Genomic DNA, 18,969 nt, shown 5'->3' with positions numbered 1-18,969 from the left:
TTGTACATTATGCATGCTCGATTTAGTGACAGCGCATACCATCTATGGAACTCTACAAGGGGTTCGCTCCCTTTGGAAGCTTGACCTTGAACACCAAAACCTGGTTGTCAAGGTTGTAACCAGACGCATCCACGTACTTGTTCTGACCAAAGTTGATGTATCCTACGCCACATTAGTCTGAGCACTAAAACTCGAAGGCAGGTATCTTACCGTTCTGAGTGATGAAGTCGTTGTCGGAGAAAGACACTAGATAGTACTGTTTTCCCTCGTCTTCATCTTGCCTCTCGCTCCTACCAATCTTGTCGTCCTTGTCAACGGGCAACATAGCAAAGCTCTCCCACTTCTCATTCAGCAGATTCGCGTCTTGTTCGCCGCCGTTGTGAAGACCAAATCTGCCGAGCTGGTCGTTGTTGTTGAAAGACAGCCACGGGCAATAGGTAGCAGGCACGATGCTGCTCTTCAAGACACCATCTTTGCTTGCGATTTGTCCCTTGATGTCATCGGCCGCTGTGCCTGCGACGTTAGTGGCTTTGGAAATGTCGATTACATCCGCGTTGCGGTAGATGGACAGTGTGCTTTCTGCTCCGTGACCAGCGTTGGAGTCGCGCGCTAGGACGAGGAATTGTGTCTCTGAGATGTAGTGCATCTCGGACTGGCTGGCGACGCGCCCTGTTGGCAGCACAGGAAGTTGAACAGCATATTCCGCCTCTAGCGTGGTCTTGTCGTCTTTGACACGGTACTTGAGGAGGCGAGTGTTGCGACGCTTCTTCGCGGAGCTGCCGCCGTCCTGGATAGTAGCACTCTGCAGCATAGTGTAAAGGTACTTTCCATCTGGGCTGGCGGTCAGAGCTTCCAGGCCTTGGTTGTTGCCTCTGCCACTATCGGGATCCTCGGGCGTGATCTCAAGATCAGGGTCGTAAATGGGTGGAGAAGCCGCGTTGAAGCTTTCAGTTCCGTTGCGGCGGGGAACAAGAGCTTCAGGGGTGCGAACAGCCTTGATCATTTTGCCCTTCTTATCGAACTGGTAGACGTACGCGGCGTATTCGTCACTGATCCAGAAAGTCTTGTCGTCTCCCAGGACCAGGCCTTCAGTGTCTAACGGAACGCGAGCACCACCGGTTCCATTTTGGCCGAAGCCGTTGCCAGTGTCTGCAACTATCAGTACTGGCAATTGATGTATGAATATTAAACTTACATCCAGCTAAAGGAAGAGTTGGAAAGCCAGGGTATGTGACGGTCTCTGTAGGATCCAGACCAGTCAAGGGCGTACCATCAGGTCCAGTGAGAAGCAGAGTGTCGACGTAAGAGAACTGGAAGTTCGGGCTGGCGGGTTTCTCAAGAGTTGCTTCAACTGGTGTGAAGACGACGCTGAACTTGTGGATGCGGGTCTGAGTGTTCTGGGTACCCTGAGTATTCCAGCCACGATCAGGCAGACCCCAAACGACACCCTCGTAGGAACCTTTCTTGTACTTCCATGACTTCTTCTCGAATGCAATGGCACTTCCAATACCGCCAATGGTGTCGCCGAACTTGTCACGAGCGTCGCTGACAAGTTTTCCGTAACCTGCTAGCTCTTCGTAGGTGTAAAGTTGCCCATTGCAGGTGGTGACATTGGCAGCAGCAGCAGCATTATCATCTCGAGTGATGACCGGACCAGCAAAGGCTTGGTTGACGGAGAGCGCCAGGACGCTGAGTGAAGCGACAAACAGCATTGCGAAGGGTGGTTGACTGTCGCGTGCCTGAGCAGATGGTTTCTGAAGAACGTCAACAGCCTATATACATGCCCGTCAGGCCCGGGATGATCCCGCGATGACGCGACCCGACAGCCAGGCACACGAGGCTATCTTGATGCATGTGCAGTCCAAGAGCCACACGTGCGCTGTCTGTTTGGCTGCGACCGACGAGGGTACATATGCAATAGCGGCATGGCGTTCGCAGAAGCCATGTGTCCAGGCAAATGGCGTCGAAGAAGCGGCATGTAGGAAAAGATGCTCTGCCATGGATGTCACTAAGTCATACCAGCGTGCGCAGTGGACAGCAAGCACCTTGCAGATTCCCCAATGATGACGCGAGGTTCGTGGAGATGGATGCGCACGTTTCTCGAGAACATGATGTGAGTCGCTGACCGGAAATGGTGCCGAGGCAGGCGTTATCCCCGATCGGGCATGCGACATTGGCGGGCGGGTACTTAGTTCAACATAGTTCAGCTTTTAGAGAGTACACTCAAGCCGTCTTTTGACGTCGGAATCAGTAATGGAGTGAGATGCCCAGTTCGGTCGGTACCGGGAGTGGTGTTCAGTCGACCGTCATTGAGGGGTTGACACGCGAGAAGTCGCCTTTGCCTTCATGGATACCTAATCATTGCAAGCTGCAGAAGAGCATGAGCCGTATCGCGTCAACGGTGGCTTGATTCCACATATCTTTCTAGAAACCGGAGTTTGATTCGCATTCTTTTATCTCGACTTCAGCATGCCCTGCCTGTTCAAGGCAGTGCGATTGAGCTACGCTCATGCGAGTGCAACTTCCCGAGGCCAAAACATGATGGCTCTGTGGAGGATAAGAGCTCCCGTCCCAAGTTGCAACTTTCCTTCCGCATGTCCAGATCTTTCCATTGCACAGTTGCCCTGGCTGTTACTGCACACACGTTTCTCGCGACTGGAACGTCACCTAAATCCTCTTATCACTGACTTTCGAACTTCCTACGTCACGATCTATATATCACGATACTTGCCATCGCCTTTCACACTCCGATCCACACGCTGACGAATGTTTACTGTCCGGTTGACGTACTCATCGTAATCTGCAGCTACCATGCTTGGGACTTCCGGCGATGGCTTAATCACCAAGCTCACCTCGTACCTCACAACCGATAAAGAGGCAGCCCCGGACACTCCTCCTTATACACCTGATCAAGAGTGCGAACCTCACTCTGCCTTCGCAACGACAACGTCGCATGATGCCGAGATAACGAGCAACGATCGGACTGAAATGTCAACGAGCCAACCCTTGAAGCCGAGTTCTAGACGCTCGCTGAAACGATCCGCGAGTGAGCTGGTTATACCGAGCCAAGAACGGAATGAGCGCTTGACTGCGATTGCCGCGTTGGAGGCGGTGCGTTCGAAGGAGGATGGGCGCCATGCAACCCGTCCGACCCCAACTCCGACACGTAGCCAGCTACGGCCTCCACGCCCTGGCTCTCAGCGCTCCATCAGCAACTCCAGATACGAACTAAAATCTCAGTACCACGATCCAAATATTTCATCTGCTAGCCTCCAGAAGCAACTCGTTGAACAGACAAAGCCCATGGCCAAGCGATCTCGAACACCCGAGCCGAATAAGAACCAGATCAAAAAGGTTGCAAGGCCAAGTCCCATCAGGTCCACTGCTGTGCGTTCAAAGTCAGAGCCAGACCCAGCAAGAGCGTTTGCAAACCCAAAGACACGTCATGGGAATGCGAAGCTGAAGCCATGTATAAAGAAGAAGGCGAAGAGTACCACAACCACACCACCGACCGGATTGCAACAGGAAAGCATCAACGCCGAGCTCAAGACCTTGCGTCGCGTGAAGACTGTCGATTTCGAAGAAAGTGGTTCGAAGCAATCGATCTCATCACCCCCGGCACCCATCACGGAAGAGGTCTCGACTCAGACTCTAGCAAGTGATACCGGAGAGAGCTCCAGGTCGGCTAGCAATCATACAGAACTCGTCAAGTCATGCCCATCATGCCCGAACACGATGAACATAGCGAAGAGCGCTGCAGCGGAGCCAGCTACTACACGGACAGACGTACATGTTATCGCCATAGCTCCCTCGTGGGACGCGCAGGGTCTCACCCACGGCGACAGCGCCGACCCAGCAACACCCACCATGCAAATCATCGAGACAAAGAGTGGCAGCTATGAGGTAATCTGGGACGATGTGCCAGAAGAGCATACCATCAGGACGCAGGGACGACGAAGCTCGTCAGCAAGTCATGCCTTAGAAACTGCCAGCCCAAGCGCCAAACGTGGTGGCCTTGACCGAGTCAACTCGAAGCTCGCAGGATGGTCGGGAACCTGGAATAGCCCATCAGACAGCTTCAAGCCCACCATTGTGGTGTTCCCTGATGATGATGGTCGAGCCACTCGCTACGACTGTGCAGTAGACGACGACGAAGACCTGGCAGCAACAGTACCTCCAAACAGCCGAATCACAAGCGGTGCACATTCTAGCGTCTCATCACGCCCCGTAAGCGCGCCGCTGACCAGGAGCGCGTCTTGTGAAGAGTTGTCACTTCGAGATGCTCTACAAGTAACGCCGACGCACGCCCCAGTAGCAGGATCATCGCCATCCTCCGAGCACTCTCTTGTTGTCCCCAGCGTCGAGATCCCGCATACCAGAGGAAGGATCACCAAGCCATCACCAATGATCCGAAAGCTCTCGAACCTCGAAGAAGCAGACACCAAGTTCCGCGACCATCGCGACTCTGTCACGATCGCGCACTCTCGTATTGTACATTCGGGCGGTGTGTCGCCAGAACTCTTTGCTCATAGGGATTCTGTGTCGCTGGGAAAGAAGCGCATGCACGCGCGTAACCATGCTGCGTCAGCGACACGGTCGCCATCGCGCAGGAAGGAGTTGTCTGTTGAGGCACTGGGTCTTTTTACTGATGAGGATATCTCGACAGTGACGTTGCCTACTGTCAAGGAGCATGCTGCACAGGCGCTCAGGAACAGCAGCGAACCTTCCATCCTTCATCCACCACAGCAGACTCCTGATAAACGCCACATAAGGATTATGGAGTGAGGAAGCGAAGGCGAGTGGATGATGCTGGCTGATACTGGCCGAGGAGACGGATGGGCCGGAGGTAATGCGGCGATGGTGTCTTCTAATTTCGCTCAAAGAGCATCGATAACCTGTAGAGTATGAGTCGGATCGGAGCGCGTTGATCTCAATCTCATGGTCCGAGGGTGATCGGTGATGATGCCGAATGCAGTGGCAGGTGGTGTGGGCTAGGGAGTCCTTGGCGTGATTATCGATAGACTCCAATTAGCGTCATCGCGTCCAAAGCATCGTCGCCGACGCCAACCCTCTAACTCTACCATGAATATGAACGAAATTGTTGCGTTGCCTTCTTCCTTCGATCTGAACTTCGATCTGAGTTCGCGTCATCGTAATGTCTGCGCTGATGTCTATCGCGGCGCGTCTGCCACTCGTGCCTGCCTCTTGCGCGATGACATGCAATGCAGCACGCCGTACATATACGCGCATGCTGTTACAATGCGTTCCGAAAGCTGATACTTCTAATAATGTATTTGATCTATGCTAATGATCCAGGGCTCGGCTTGCCGATCGTCGTCCTCCAAGCCGGATCACGTATCATCTAACGATTGGCGTCGCAGTATACGTTTGAGCACCAAAGCAGATGAAGACGATGCCGCGTCAACGCCATTGTATACACGCGCTTACCCATTTATCCTTACCAAACCACAGCTACAGTAATGCCAGCATTCGCACCACACAAGTCGACTCACGACGTTTCCATCATGGCCTTCGCGACCAACGACCCATTAAAGCCCGACCAACGATACGACGCCTTACGCAACACCGACGATCACTCGGATTCGAGTACAGAGGTTGACGATTGGGATACAGAAGATGCAGTACGACCTAGACGAAGACGCAAGACGGCGTGGAAGAGGCTGAAGGGCTATCGCTGGATAATAGACACGGCACTTCTCCTCGTCATTGTTGGATTGCTGGTGGAAAAGAGATGGCAAAAACACACAAAAAGTCATCAATACGAGCTCGCGGGAGACATTACAGGATTTGCGCCAACGTTCTCGCAACAGATTGTGAGCTTCAAGCCCAGTTCTGTGTTCGCCCCAGAAGATGCGGCGGAGTTCTGGAGCAACGAGACACAGCATGCATGGTTAAGCATCGTACCAGGTATGTACATCGTTCTGGTTTCTTGAGGTTTAACAGTGCTGACGATCTCCATAGAGGGCTTGGGCTACGTCAACGTGAAGAACCCCTCCGAATATTCGAACCTCCCACACCCGATACACGACTATCCCAACCACACCGTCTTCACCACGTCCGTGACGCATCAGCTGCACTGCCTCTACACTATACTGGGCGCGTACAACTCCATGAAGCTCATGGTCGCGTCACCTGTGTCTGCAAATCCCGTCAAGATGCCATGGCATATCAACCACTGCTTCGAATACATTAGACAGGCGATAATGTGCGCTGGAGATGTGGCGCTAGAAGGGGCTGCGACAAGCTTCCCTGGTGACGAGCATGGAGAAGATCGAGGTGGGAGTGACGGTTGGGATGCGAAGCACGTGTGCAAAGACTACACACAGGTATATGAGTACCTAGAGAAGGAAACGATCAATCACATGAAGTGGATCTCATCGGATTAGTGATCCACGCTGCACCCTCGGAGGCAGCATGTGAAGTGGAGTCTGCCTCGTGCAGCGGGCCGTTTGGACAGACCCAAACGTGGGCTTTGCGCTTGCGCACGCGGGTGACGTGTATCGACTTCATCATCAGCAACCCCAAGACATTGGCATGTAGCAGTAATGTATACATCGTATTCCAAGTGCAAAGCGTCGAATTAAAGTTATGAGCTGACTGTGCACACTATCGTAGCCTGTGTTACACTGTGACAATTTCCCTATTGACCTATGATTTCCTTCTAGCTAGCTGACTCTGATGATTCCCGCAACAAGCAACATGCCCTTCTCGCCTGCGACACATGACTACACATCCCACCTCATTACAGTAACTTCCGAGTCCTCCGAGCATGCATACAACACCATCGGGCAGTAACCCGTTTAGGTCCAACATGCGAATCCGCAGATCTGCTGTATCAGATTTGGCGAATCACGACCCCCGCGAATCAGCCTCGGTAACGGGGCAGAGCAGGGATGGTGCAGCAGCGGCATCACCGAAAACCTACGCACGCTATGCTCTAGCCTCCGCGAGCGCATTCCATTCCGAATGGGCGTTTACCTCAGCAGTCGGGCGCCGCTTTGCACCGTGTCCGGAGCTGAATGCTCAAATTGTAAGTGTGCCGTGGGCGTGTTAGACGATGGCCTTGTGGAACCCCTAGAATTTCGGACGAGTGTTGGTGGTATAAGAGAGTGGCTGGCCCCGTGACTAGTGATATATTTTTTGCTGTGTTGACATTTTACGACAAACCTTGGGATTACTCAGCCAAGCCCGTGGCTATACTGAACGACCATCCGCCTCTTGGTGGTAATACCGGGATTCTTGGACAGCACTGCGGAGAGCGGAACAACGACGGAGACCGAACAGTTTATCGGACCTCGGCCGAGCAGTCGCACGACAAATCTTTCTGCGAGTAAGAAAAGAGACATTGATTGCATACGGACGTAAGACAAGGGGAAGAGGACTTGGGTGTCTGTTACCTAGGCTTGGCTCAACAACAGACGCTTCATACTGTGGATTCAAGGCGGACCTGACAGCGGCTGTGTCTATTACCCTGCAATCACTCTTTCCACATCAACAACTGGGTTCGTTGCGAGGCACCGGTTAAACACCTCGTGGAATAAACGCGACTGCCTCGACGAAGGCATACAAATAGCTCCCACGAAGACGCGGCTACCCACTATCGACATTCCTCGACGTCATCACTAAAACCTTTTCCGAAAACTACTACCTTTCTCCAACAACACAATTCCTACAGACACCATGGCGCAGTCGCCACTACTTTTCATCGTTGCGGGAGCCGCCATCTCCTACATCCTATACACCCGTATTACCCTCTACCTTGCGCGCCAGCGCTTCAAGAAAGAGAATGGCTGCCAACCCTGCACGGCGCAGTTCCACAAAGACCCTATTTTCGGAATTGATAATGTGAAGGTCATGGCATACAACAGCAAGCACCACATCCTGTTGGAAGAGAACAGAAAGCGCTTTGGACGGCTCGGTAACACTTTCCATAACAGGCTGGTTACCATGCCTTTCATTGCGACCTGCGAGCCGGAGAACGTCAAGACGATCTTGAGTTTGAAGTTCAAGGATTACGGTTTTGGTCATAGGCAGGGTGCTTTTACTCCTCTTTTGGGTCACGGTATCTTCAACGCGGATGGTGAGCGGTGGGCTAATAGCCGTCACTTGCTGCGACCCAACTTCGCTCGCGACCAAGTTGCAGATATCGAGGCGTTCGAGAGGCACTTCAAGCTTATGCTCAAGCACATCCCCAAGGATGGCGCTACTGTCGATCTGCAAGAGCTCTTTTTCCGTTTGACCATCGACACCGCAACAGAATTCCTCTTCAACCACTCCACCAACTCGCTCCGCATGGTCGGCCAGGAAGACGCAAACAACGAGGACGTTATTTTCAGCAAGGCATTCACCACCGCACAAGACGACATCACGACCCGCACCCGCTGGGGCATCTTCGACCGTTTCCGCAAGAACCCCGAGGGCAAGAAGGCTATCAGCATCTGCCACGCCTACGTTGACAAGTTCGTCGACGATGCTCTCCGTTTCAGGGAAGAATTGGATGCTGAGAAGAGCGCTGGAGGCAAGGACGACAAGTACTACTTTATTCAAGAAGTAGCGAAGCAGACTACCGACAAGAAGCGGATTCGTGAGGAACTTATCAACATCCTGCTTGCCGGACGTGACACGACTGCTAGTCTGCTCAGCAACATGTTCTTCCAGATTGCGAAGAGGCCTGATATTTATGCCAAGTTGAGGGAAGAGGTTGCGGCACTGGGAGGTCGCACACCGACGTATGAGGAGTTGAGGAACCTTAAATACGTCAAGTGGTGCCTCAACGAATGTAAGTTTGTCCATCGAGCTGATCCCATCGCTATACTAATTCTGTCCAGCACTCCGTCTCCACCCAGTCGTCCCCGGTAACTCTCGCCTTGCTATCCGCGACTCTGTCCTGCCCCTAGGAGGTGGTCCAGACGGCCAAGCACCTTTGTTCGTACCCAAGGGAACGACCGTCGGCTACTCACCATACACCATGCACCGCCGCCACGACCTCTACGGCCCAGACGCAGACGAGTACAAGCCTGAGAGGTGGGAGACACTCCGCCCAGGCTGGGAATACCTGCCCTTCAACGGCGGCCCACGCATCTGCCTCGGACAGCAGTACGCGCTTACTGAGGCGAGCTACGTGACTGTGCGTCTGGTGCAGGAGTTCAAGACCATGGAGAGCCGAGACCCGGGCCCATGGCGAGAGGGTCTCACACTGACTCTGGCCTCAATGAACGGTACACAGGTTGGCCTTACGCCTGCCTAGAAGGAGCGTAGTCAGCGATTGGTACACAGCTGTTTCGAGAGGTGTCAGACTGGGGAGGGCGGTGGAAAAATTCAGCACGATGAGTTGTGTTTGCTTGCGGAATCACTGGGAGTCTCACTCGTCATGCCACCTACTTGGCCAGGAGAGATGCCTAACAGGAGAAGGCGGCTATCTTTATTCTAGGGAGTTCTGTTCATATGGGGACCTTTCAGAGGCATTGCATTTTGATCTTCACTGTACTATACCTACTACTATGAAATTCTATGAACTCTGAGGAATCTGGCAGAGAGGATGGCTTGTTACTAGGCGTCCATCCGAAGCACTAAGACATGCTCGTGCATTCGGTTAATTCACAATGTTTCGAACGTCTCACTTTGGTGATTAGATACAAAATAACAGTACTCTCTTCGCCAGTGGCAATCAAACCTACAACATTGTTGCAACTGTAGTGACCCGAATCGAGACTAGTGCCGGAAGTCCGCAACTGAGACCCTAGACACACAAGTGTTGATCAACAACAGCGCAACACGCCACGACGCACGCACCGAATCGAACCTTCCACCTGTCCCGCAATTTCGTTGGCAAACATCATGTCGCGAAGTCACCGCCCCTCGACGACGCCCATGGACTTTGAGTGGACGAACCAAACAGGCCCCATCGACGCTCAATCGCCTTTCCTCGCTGCCAGCCAGCAAAAGAAGCGTGAGTCCCCAGGCCCCTCTTTCGCTTTCGGACGCAACACATTTGGGGAAACACAACCGCTGACTTCAGGGCCTTCTTTCGGCCAGCCAGGCCCTCACTCCGTCCTAGATTCCCCCTCTAAGAACGGTTTCGCGACACCGAATCGGCTGCGCGACCCCGACAACCGCATGACATACTTCAGCCGCGATCCTTCCAAGCCGCTACCGTCCACACCCGCATCTTCGGTGCCCGCACACATCCAACCGAGCCCCTGGTCTATGCGAACGCCCTCACACGACCTCGACTTCAGCTCCGGCGGGGAAACACCGGGTACACCACAGGTAGACAGCGACCCTGGCACACCAGACACGCAATTGGCGAGCAAGATGGGGCGGTTGGGCAACGGCGATGCAAAGGGCGGGCGGCGAGACAGCTGGTTCAAGCGGACCTTCATGTCCACGCCGAGCCCCACCAAAGAGCGGGACAGAGAGCGGGACAAGGACGTGTCGCAAAAGTACTACTCCAAGAAAGCCGAGAACCGCATAGTCAAGCGCCGGTCAGAGCGCTCACGGTCCAAGAAGCGCGCCACGGTACATGACGACGACGGCGAAGATTCCGACAACAACGACCAGAGACGACCCCAAGTCCCTCCCAAAGAGGCGGGGCCTGTCCAGCAGACTCTCGCTATGAGCGTAGGCGGCTTCCTCTCGTGGGTGGAAGCGCACCCCAACCTCCCCTCCGTCCTATCCTACTACCTCCAACTCACCGTCAACATGTTCCTCGGCAGCCTCTTCATCTACATCGTCTACTCCGCCTGGGCGGGCGTCATGACCGACGTCGACATCGAGTCCTCCAAACACGCGTCGGAGGTCATGGTTGAAATCGCCGGATGCGCCATTGAATACAACCGGAACCGGTGTCGGCCGGAGGAAGTCGTGCCGGCGATGGAGCGGGCATGTGGTGTCTGGGAGACGTGCATGAACCGTGATCCGAAGAAAGTTGCAAGAGCGACTGTCACGGCGAAGACGTTTGCTATGATATTTAACTCTTTTGTTGAGGAGTTTAGTTATAAGTCTATGGTATGTTGCTTTCTTCTCGGTATACCGGCGGTCGCTGTGTATGGAGCTGTCCACGAACGGCGCGAGCACATTGATTGTGCGCATACGCATTCGCACAACCAGTACACCCAGTTCTGCACTTGCTTTCAGCGCAGCCAAACCCAACCCCACAGCCTCCAACACACCCACCACCACCAACCCCCAAATACACATCCCAACGCAAACTAACACCCCCTTTCAGATCTTCACAGCCATAATCATCTTCGGCGGCTTCAACCTCTCAAACTGGGCTTTCGGCCTCCTCCGCTCCCAGCAACAACAACAAACGCACCACACACAACCCCACCAACAACCCAACGAATTCATCCCACAAACGCCCCACAGAGTCATCAGCAACGGATACAACGACAGTTATAACCAGCAAAGCTACCAGCAGAATTGGCAGCAATTACCGCCGTACCAACAGCAGCAACAGCAGCAGTTACAAGGAACGCCGTATCAGAGTCACAATACGCCGTATCAGGGTCAGAGACATATTGAGGCGCCGCCGCTGGTGCATGCGCATACTATGCCTGCGTTGGGGAGTTCGACTTCAAACATAAATTCGGCGCACGAAGGGGTGGTGACGGCGGATGGGGGGAGGACGCCGAGGAAACGGGGGTTGTTTCGATAAGCACTCTTTTCTATGATGATACTTTCATTGTGCATCTTTTTCTTTGGTTATTGATTTGGATATAAGCGCATTCTTTCGATTTGTATTCACGTTCTTAGGGTTGTCGTAGGGTAAGGCTTGGGGGCTCGCAAAAGGTAGCATAAGTTGGGCGAACTGGTGGAAAAAAGGTCATCTCACGAAAATTCACACTTTTTCTACTCCTGTCACATATAGTTTGTAAATGTCATTTTTTGAACGAATGAATTACTAAGTTTTATCATAAAGAAGAGCATCGAAGCCTCCAACCTGGATATCAAATGGCCAATCATCTACTTGTTGAACCGCCAAACGCCCCAATCAAGGAATCTCGTATCTATCTGTCTATGCATACATGCCGACTTGCTTTACGCAGCAGCCTCGGTCTTGGTCTCCTCCTTGCCGCTCTCCTCGTACTTCTCCCAGTTGGCCAAGATGTTGCCAATCTTGGGTGAGTTGGTGAGCTTGTACACGTCCTCGAAGTACTCCTTGGTCAACGCGAATGGCTTCGCAGTTACGTTGGGGATGTACTTTCCGACTAGCTTGCTGGGGTCGATGGATGTCTTGTGGATCTTCTTAAGAAGGAAAGACCTGAAGGGCTTGACACCGGATCGCAAGAAGGTCGAGTGGAAGGGCACGTCAATACCCTTGAGCGGGATGGTAGCGAAGCCACGCTGGAGGTCGAGCGGCTTGGGCTTGGCCTCTGTCTGCTCGGCGCAACCCTTGATGATTTCGACCAGGTGGTTCTTAACTTCCTCTAGCGACAGAGTCTGCATGAGCGCTTGAATGTCGATCTTTTGTTGCTTGAGATAGTTTGTCACGCCAGTAAGGCAGTCGAGAGCGCGGAGGTCACCGGCAGCAACGTACTGCATGTTGGCGATATTGTAGTTGACAATCTCCAAAAGCCATCCGGTTGTCTCGGCAATGTTCTCGACAACGTATTGGAGAGCTTGCTCGTTGAAGGTCTTGGAGATCCTGCTGGGGTTGACAGCGCACATGGAGTAGTTGGAGCGACCGGTCTCGTCACGCTCGACCGCGACTTGCATGGTAAGACCACGGTAGAACACGACTGAGACTAAACTCTCGATAGGCATGACCTCAGCCATGGCCGCAAGAGCGGAGTATTCACCGAGAGAGTGCCCAGCGAATGTGCTCTCGACCTGGATCAGACCCTTGGCGCGCATGTCCTCGAACGATGCCTTCTCCATGAGTGTCAGAGCAGGCTGTGTGAATTGAGTCGCTGACAACAGACCAGTCGGCGACCGGTAGGTGTACGATGTGGTGTTCTCGTCAATCTCCTTGAAGATCTTCTCAGACTTGATGGAGCCGTCCGCAGCAACAGTCTCGAATGTCATAGACATGTAGTTCTGGCGGATAGCCTTGCCGACTGGGCCACCAAAGTGAATAGTGAGCTCCTTGGGGTTGTTCTTCACGATGTTGGTGATGGCGAAGCCTGTTGTGAATTAGCCACAGTATGATGTAGATGATTGGTGCAGACTTACCGTAGTTGTCCATGAAGTGCTTGTCGGCGCGGTCCCAGACTTCCTTGGCAACGGGGCTGCTGTTGTAAAGCTCCATACCCATACCCTGTTCTTGCGATCCTTGTCCAGTGAAGACGTAGGAGGTAGTGGGTTGCTCAACCTCAGCCTCACCGAGGAGGACCTTGTCTTCGGTCTCCTGGTTGCTGACTTCAATCTTGATGATCTTCCGACCGGACACCATACCGACGTGCTGAAGCTTGACATCGAGCATGTCGTCGGGGAGCACCATGCCCACGAGGTTGACGTGGTAGCTCCTAACACGACCGACATTGTTCTCGGCGGCCCAGGTCTCTACCAAGCTTCGGACAGCTGCGCTGGAATACATGCCGTGGGTGATCGTGCCAGGTAGGTTGGCGTAGCTAGCAAAGACACGTGAGACGTGAATGGGGTTGTAGTCGCCAGAGACGCGAGCGTAGTTCTCGTTGGAAGCAGGTGCCTTGAGCTGAAGCGGCGCCTTGCCGTGAAGTGGGATAGCGTTGTCGAACAGCACTGGCTGATCAACCGCAGCTCCATTGCGCTCCAAATAGTCTAGGACGGGGTTGCCGTATGCGGTGCCCGAGCTGTATTGCACGGAAGCGATTTGGATCACCTCCTTAGTTGGGAGTTCGAGCAAGACCTCTCCTTGAGTCTCGATGTCAGAGAAGACTGTCTTGTTCTTGTATCGCACGACAGTCTCGAGCTTGAAGAGCAAGGTCTTGTTCAGCAGGTCGATTTCAGGCTCCTCGAAGTTGAACCACTCCTTTGATCGCAGGATGGCCACGTCCTTGCTGGTAGCCAAGTTGAGCTGAATGGGCTTCTCGACCTTCCTCTGGAACGTGTTCTGGAAATCATCATATGCGCCGCGGTAGAGGAATTGACTAGTGACTTCCATCACTGGCTTACCATCGCGGGTGATAGTGCCACAGACCTCTACCATCTTACCAGAGTCCTGGTTGATGACAGCATTGATCTGTGCAGTGGTGTCAAGAACATCGCCCTTCTTCAAGGGCTCAGCGCCAGAGATCATGCGGAACCCGTTGGAAAGATGGACCAACTTGAGAAGGTCACCATCGATTGCGCGAGGGAAGATAGGCTTGGTGATGGCCTTCCAGCCGACAACGATGGCGAAGTCCATGGGGGCGTAGACTTCCTTGCCAGGTCGGTCAACAAAGGCCTCACCCTTGTTTCCGACTGCGTGGACGAAGTCGTTGATGGCCTCACTTGTTACAGTGGCGCGGCCACCATCGAAGCGTGAAGTGACGGACGCATCAAATGGGCATGCCTCATCTCCAAACCAGATCTTGTAGTAGAAGTCCTTGATGCGGTCGTTTCGGGCATCCATGACCTCATGGATAGGCGCGTAGCCTACGTCAGGACGGTAGGTGAAGCGGAAAGGCAATGCGACTGCGTGTCCAATGGCGGTACGCTCCTCGTAGATGTTGAGCAGGATCTCACTGTCTTTGGTGAGACTGACTTCGACGGTCTTGATCAGCTTGCCGCCGTGGTGCAGCTCCTTGACGATGATGGCAGTCTTGGCAGGCTCGTTGGGGTTCTGAATTTCGACAACCATGCCGGGTGTGGGAGCAAAGACCCTGGAAGTAGGGTTGGTCTGGAAACGCTGACCCTGCACAAAGATGTCCGCAGTGAAGAAAGCATGTCTCCATGAATAGCTGGAGCCTGCCAGGAGTTGCAGCCATGAGTGTACTTCTGGCATTGTGGCGTTGGGAGCAGCGGAGAGGCGGTAGATGACCTTGTTCTCAAGCTCTGAGACGGTAAGACCATCGACCTCTAGACCCTGGGGTGGCGCTAGCAGGTTGCTACCGAAGTACTCAATGACGGGAACCTTGGACTCGTCATCGCCGTAGATGTCGTGCATAAGGAGCTTGATGTGACCCTCGTGGACACCATCCAGGATCTCCTTGATGGGCTCGTCAACCTTGGTGGAGTACTTGACAGCCATGGGCCCTTGAAGGATACATGTCCTGCCAACGTCTTGGTCAACGACAGCATCGAGATCCTCGGATTGCCAGAGTGAATCCTTCTTGAAGAAAAACTCAAAGGTCTCGTCAAGGACGGGAACGAACGGTACAGGCTTCTGTCCACGACGTTGGCAGAGCAACAGGAAGTGTTGCACATCTTGGGCGCTGATGAGCTGGTTGTCGGCATCGGGGTAAGCCTTGAAGACCTTCTCGAGCATTGGGAAGGGGTCGTTGAGCTCATCGTAGTTTTGGATGAGTGACTCGCTGCTAGCTTTGCTGAAACGCTCTTCCAGTCGGCGGATGAAGTCGCCAGTCAAGCGCTTCAAACTCTGGTCGATCCAGCGGGATTGGTGCTTGACGTACATGAGGTCTACCATACGTTGGACAACCTCAGTGTAGGTCATGTCTTCCAAGTCAACTGACTCTCCCTTCTTGTTCTTGCCGAACCAGACCTTCTGGAAGTCCTTGTTCAGCTTCTCGATGATGTACTCGCGCATCTTCTTCAGTTCGGGGACACGCTTGGCCTTGTCGAGACTGAAGATCTTCTGGTCCATCTCATGCCAGAAGATGACACCACGAGTGGCAAGCTTGTGGATTGGCTCACCCATCTCAGAGCGAACAGTGATGACGCCTCCAGCTGGGCCCTTGTAGGTCTTCTCCCAGTCCTCGTCGTCAAGACCAGGGGCGTCAACGATAGCTTGTTTGGCCATCTTTGATGTGTAGCATTCCTTCGCCGTCATTACGCGGCTGCCGAACAAGCAACCGTCATATGGCATGGGTGGGTATCCAAATTTGGTAGACCATTGACCGGTGAGGTATGGGTATGTGTCTTCGGCGCCACCGAAACCGGAACCTGCGACGAGAATCAGGTTCTCACACTTGCGCAGACGGCTGTACATCTGCAGAATGGGCTGATGGAAGTCCTCGAAGGAATGATGACCTCCACCACGACCACCAGTCCATTGCATCAAGACCGGGAAGGTAGGGTTCGCCTTCGCAATGTTAATGGTCTGTTGAATAGCCTCGACAGAACCAGGCTTGAAGGCAATGTGCTTGATGCCAAGGGTCTCGATGTATTCGTTGGCTACTTCAATGGATGGAACACCAGCACCGATGGTGAGACCTTCGATGGGAACACCTTCGGCTCTGAGCTTGGCTAAGAGGGGGATCTGCCAGGCCATAGCGCGAGGGTTAACGTAGATGAGGTTGACGCTGATACCACGACCAGCAGGAATCGCCTTCTCGACCTTGGTGATAGCTTCAGTCATAGTCTTCTCATTGTAGTAGCCGCCACCGGCAAGTTCGATCTCATAGCCGGCGTTCATGGTCGCTGCAACAAAATCCCATGGAACAGTGCAAGGCGTCATACCTGCCACCATTACTGGAGGCAAACCGAGCATACGACTCATCTTGGTGTCGACGTAGGTTTGGCCAGTGGAAGTCTTGACAAGGCGCGGTCCGTGCTCCTTGACCCAGTCGACAGCGTACTTAACAGCATGGTCGAAGTCGCGGTCAAAGATTTCGGGCTTGTAGCCAACTTCGGCGTTCTGTCCGTCGATGGCACCCGCAAGAATAACACGGACACCAGTACCGTCTTTGTTACGGTTGGTGAGCACTCCGAGACCTGAGATACCACCGGGGCCGAAGTCGAGAATGTGGGTAGCCTTGGGGAAGACAGTTGCCTTCTCCCACTCGACCGAGTCGGCAGTGATCATGCTGACAAGACGAGGCACGATGTTGTCACTCTCGGTCTCGCGAAGGTCTTGGCCTGTATGTGTGTCATACATGGGGATGCCAAGATCCGCAGTGGAGATCTTGATTGACTTGAGATCATCTTGGAGCTGCTTGGTCGCATCTACCAGGTATGGGCTGTGGAAAGGAGCAGTGATGGGTAGGAAGCGATTGACAAAACGCACTTTGCGCTCAGTGTAGGGGATTCTCGTTTGGTCCAGGCCAGTCGGGGCCTTGTCCTTGCGCAAACGAAGGTTGAGACCGTACAGAGAGATTGGTGGACCTGTGACTACGAAGTTGCGAGCGCTATTGACTAGAGAGATGGCAATGTGCCGATCTTGGGGCAAATGGGCATTTGTCGCGTCAATGTGGTCCTGGACTGCTTTTCTTGAGAGATCACGGATGGAAAGCATAGGCGTGGGGACACCCTCGCCGTTCTCATCCGAGTCTTGCAAGACTGTCGGTGCCAGCGAGGTCCTGGGGAAGGCTTGCTGACTCCGCGCACCGATCCAGAAGAGGATCTCAATGGCTTTCTTGGCAGATCGCTCAAAAGATTCCCAGTTCTTAGCTTCGGCGATAGCGGCGGCTGTAACGACACCCTGCGAGTGACCGGTTACACCAGACAAGCGGCTGCGTACGTGGCCGGGATGGCTGCCGAGGACTCTGCACGTTACGACGTAGTGTGCAAGCTGAGTCAACCCAATCAAGGGCAAACTGACAGGTGCCGAAACCAGGTAGTCGGTATCGGGTTGTGAGTCTCGGTTGTTGAGCCATCGCATGACATCGAGGCCCTTGGAGTAGAGCTTCTCAGCGCGTGGGTCACGCGACAGGACGAGGAGATGTTGCGCCTCGGCCGCAACAAAGTCCTCGACGAATGAGGGGTAGGTGTTGTAGATTTCGCGGAGTTCATCGAAGTACTCCTCGATGTTGCCCTGGCCGCCCAGAACAGCGTAGATGAAGGCGTTCTCGTCGGAAGCCTCGCGGAAGAGAGCGGACTCGTGGTGCTTGATTGGCCTCTCTACGGCCGCGCGAGCAGCGTAGTATGACCGTACTGTGACCAGCTTCTTCTCGGTGATGCCGGGCAGAGATGCAGCCAGCGCGTGCACCTCGTTGCCGCGGAGGAAGGCACGCTCGAATTCGGTAAGAACGAGCTTGAGCACCTCCTCGAAAGAGTCAGGGTCCTCCCCCTCTTCTACCTCCTTCGCGACAAAGCCAAGGTATCGCGCCACCAGCTCCGCCACCGATGATGGCTCATCGTCTAGGGCGAGCTCGTCGGTGGGCTCTGGGAGCGTCGACTTGAACGTGTCCCTCAATTGTTGTGCATTGAAGTGGAGGGCGGTCGGGATGAGGAGGGTGTATTCGAGCGAGCCGTGAGAGAGGATGAGCGGGCGCAGGTTTGCCGCAGAGCGGGGCGTGGAGATGCCCGTCTGCTGGCCGGAACCGTACATGGTGGGAATGTGCGATTACTGGTGAGGTGGTTAGCTGAGTGTCGGAGGTATTTCGAGGTGAGTGACGAGCAACGGAAGGCGCGTACCTTGGACAGATTATAGGTGTGGAAAGAACGACGTGGGCAGGAAGGAGCGTCTGAGCAGTGTGAGCTCTCGTCTGGTATGGCGGGGAAGGAGCGATGCAATCGACGCAATGGCCCGGGCCAAAAGACGTCCGGAAGACAGCTGTCTTGAACTGCTCGCAAGAAAGACTCAATGCGTACCTCTTCACTCAGACAGAAGCTAATCTGGCCGGTGTGCTGGGATAAGGCCCGTACTGCTAGTAATGTGTAGCAGCTCCCTTGCTATGTGCGGTGCGGTGTGCGAGGGGCGTGGAGAGAATACCGCAGGCAGCAGGATTACGAACGGCCCCAGGGTTTAAGAAAAGTAATCAGAAGGGAGTGCTTATGCAATTGGGCGGGGAGGAGGTGAGGAATGGGTCGGAAGCGGTGCGCTGGCGTGGTTATGGTCGCGCCGTCTTGGTCGACTTTTTCGAGAGGAGCTCAGATTTGGCCCGCATATCATGGGTCACTAGCGGCGGCAGGGGTCTGCGGTAT

General features: G+C 53.9%; 5 protein-coding genes across 5 annotated transcripts; 3 read left to right on the top strand and 2 right to left on the bottom strand.

Moving 5' to 3' along the window:
* Positions 1–52: 52 nt before the first annotated feature.
* J4E83_004800 (uncharacterized protein) lies at positions 53–1,712 on the bottom strand (the record flags this gene model as incomplete). Its single annotated transcript, XM_049331725.1, has 3 exons — positions 53–162; positions 211–1,149; positions 1,196–1,712. The coding sequence occupies 3 exons, from the start codon at positions 1,710–1,712 to the stop codon at positions 53–55; spliced, it is 1,566 nt and encodes a 521-aa protein (XP_049189499.1).
* Positions 1,713–3,136: 1,424 nt separating this feature from the next.
* On the top strand, positions 3,137–4,785 carry J4E83_004799 (uncharacterized protein; the record flags this gene model as incomplete). Its single annotated transcript, XM_049331724.1, has 2 exons — positions 3,137–3,145; positions 3,175–4,785. The coding sequence occupies 2 exons, from the start codon at positions 3,137–3,139 to the stop codon at positions 4,783–4,785; spliced, it is 1,620 nt and encodes a 539-aa protein (XP_049189498.1).
* Positions 4,786–7,701: 2,916 nt separating this feature from the next.
* Positions 7,702–9,268, top strand: J4E83_004798 (uncharacterized protein; the record flags this gene model as incomplete). Its single annotated transcript, XM_049331723.1, has 2 exons — positions 7,702–8,800; positions 8,850–9,268. The coding sequence occupies 2 exons, from the start codon at positions 7,702–7,704 to the stop codon at positions 9,266–9,268; spliced, it is 1,518 nt and encodes a 505-aa protein (XP_049189497.1).
* Positions 9,269–9,597: 329 nt separating this feature from the next.
* Positions 9,598–11,235, top strand: J4E83_004797 (uncharacterized protein; the record flags this gene model as incomplete). The annotated part of the gene is made up of 2 exons (XM_049331722.1): positions 9,598–9,603; positions 9,790–11,235. 2 exons carry the CDS (start codon positions 9,598–9,600, stop codon positions 11,233–11,235), a joined length of 1,452 nt encoding a protein of 483 aa, XP_049189496.1.
* Positions 11,236–12,063: 828 nt separating this feature from the next.
* Positions 12,064–18,373, bottom strand: J4E83_004796 (uncharacterized protein; the record flags this gene model as incomplete). Its single annotated transcript, XM_049331721.1, has 2 exons — positions 12,064–13,148; positions 13,198–18,373. The coding sequence occupies 2 exons, from the start codon at positions 18,371–18,373 to the stop codon at positions 12,064–12,066; spliced, it is 6,261 nt and encodes a 2,086-aa protein (XP_049189495.1).
* Positions 18,374–18,969: the final 596 nt, after the last annotated feature.

This window comes from Alternaria metachromatica, assembly GCF_023757995.1.
Source record: "Alternaria metachromatica strain BMP 0045 chromosome Unknown scaffold_8, whole genome shotgun sequence".
NCBI lineage: Eukaryota > Fungi > Ascomycota > Dothideomycetes > Pleosporales > Pleosporaceae > Alternaria > Alternaria metachromatica.
The sequence above is the reverse complement of the archived record's forward strand: the minus strand, read 5'-3'. Positions and strand labels throughout refer to the sequence as shown.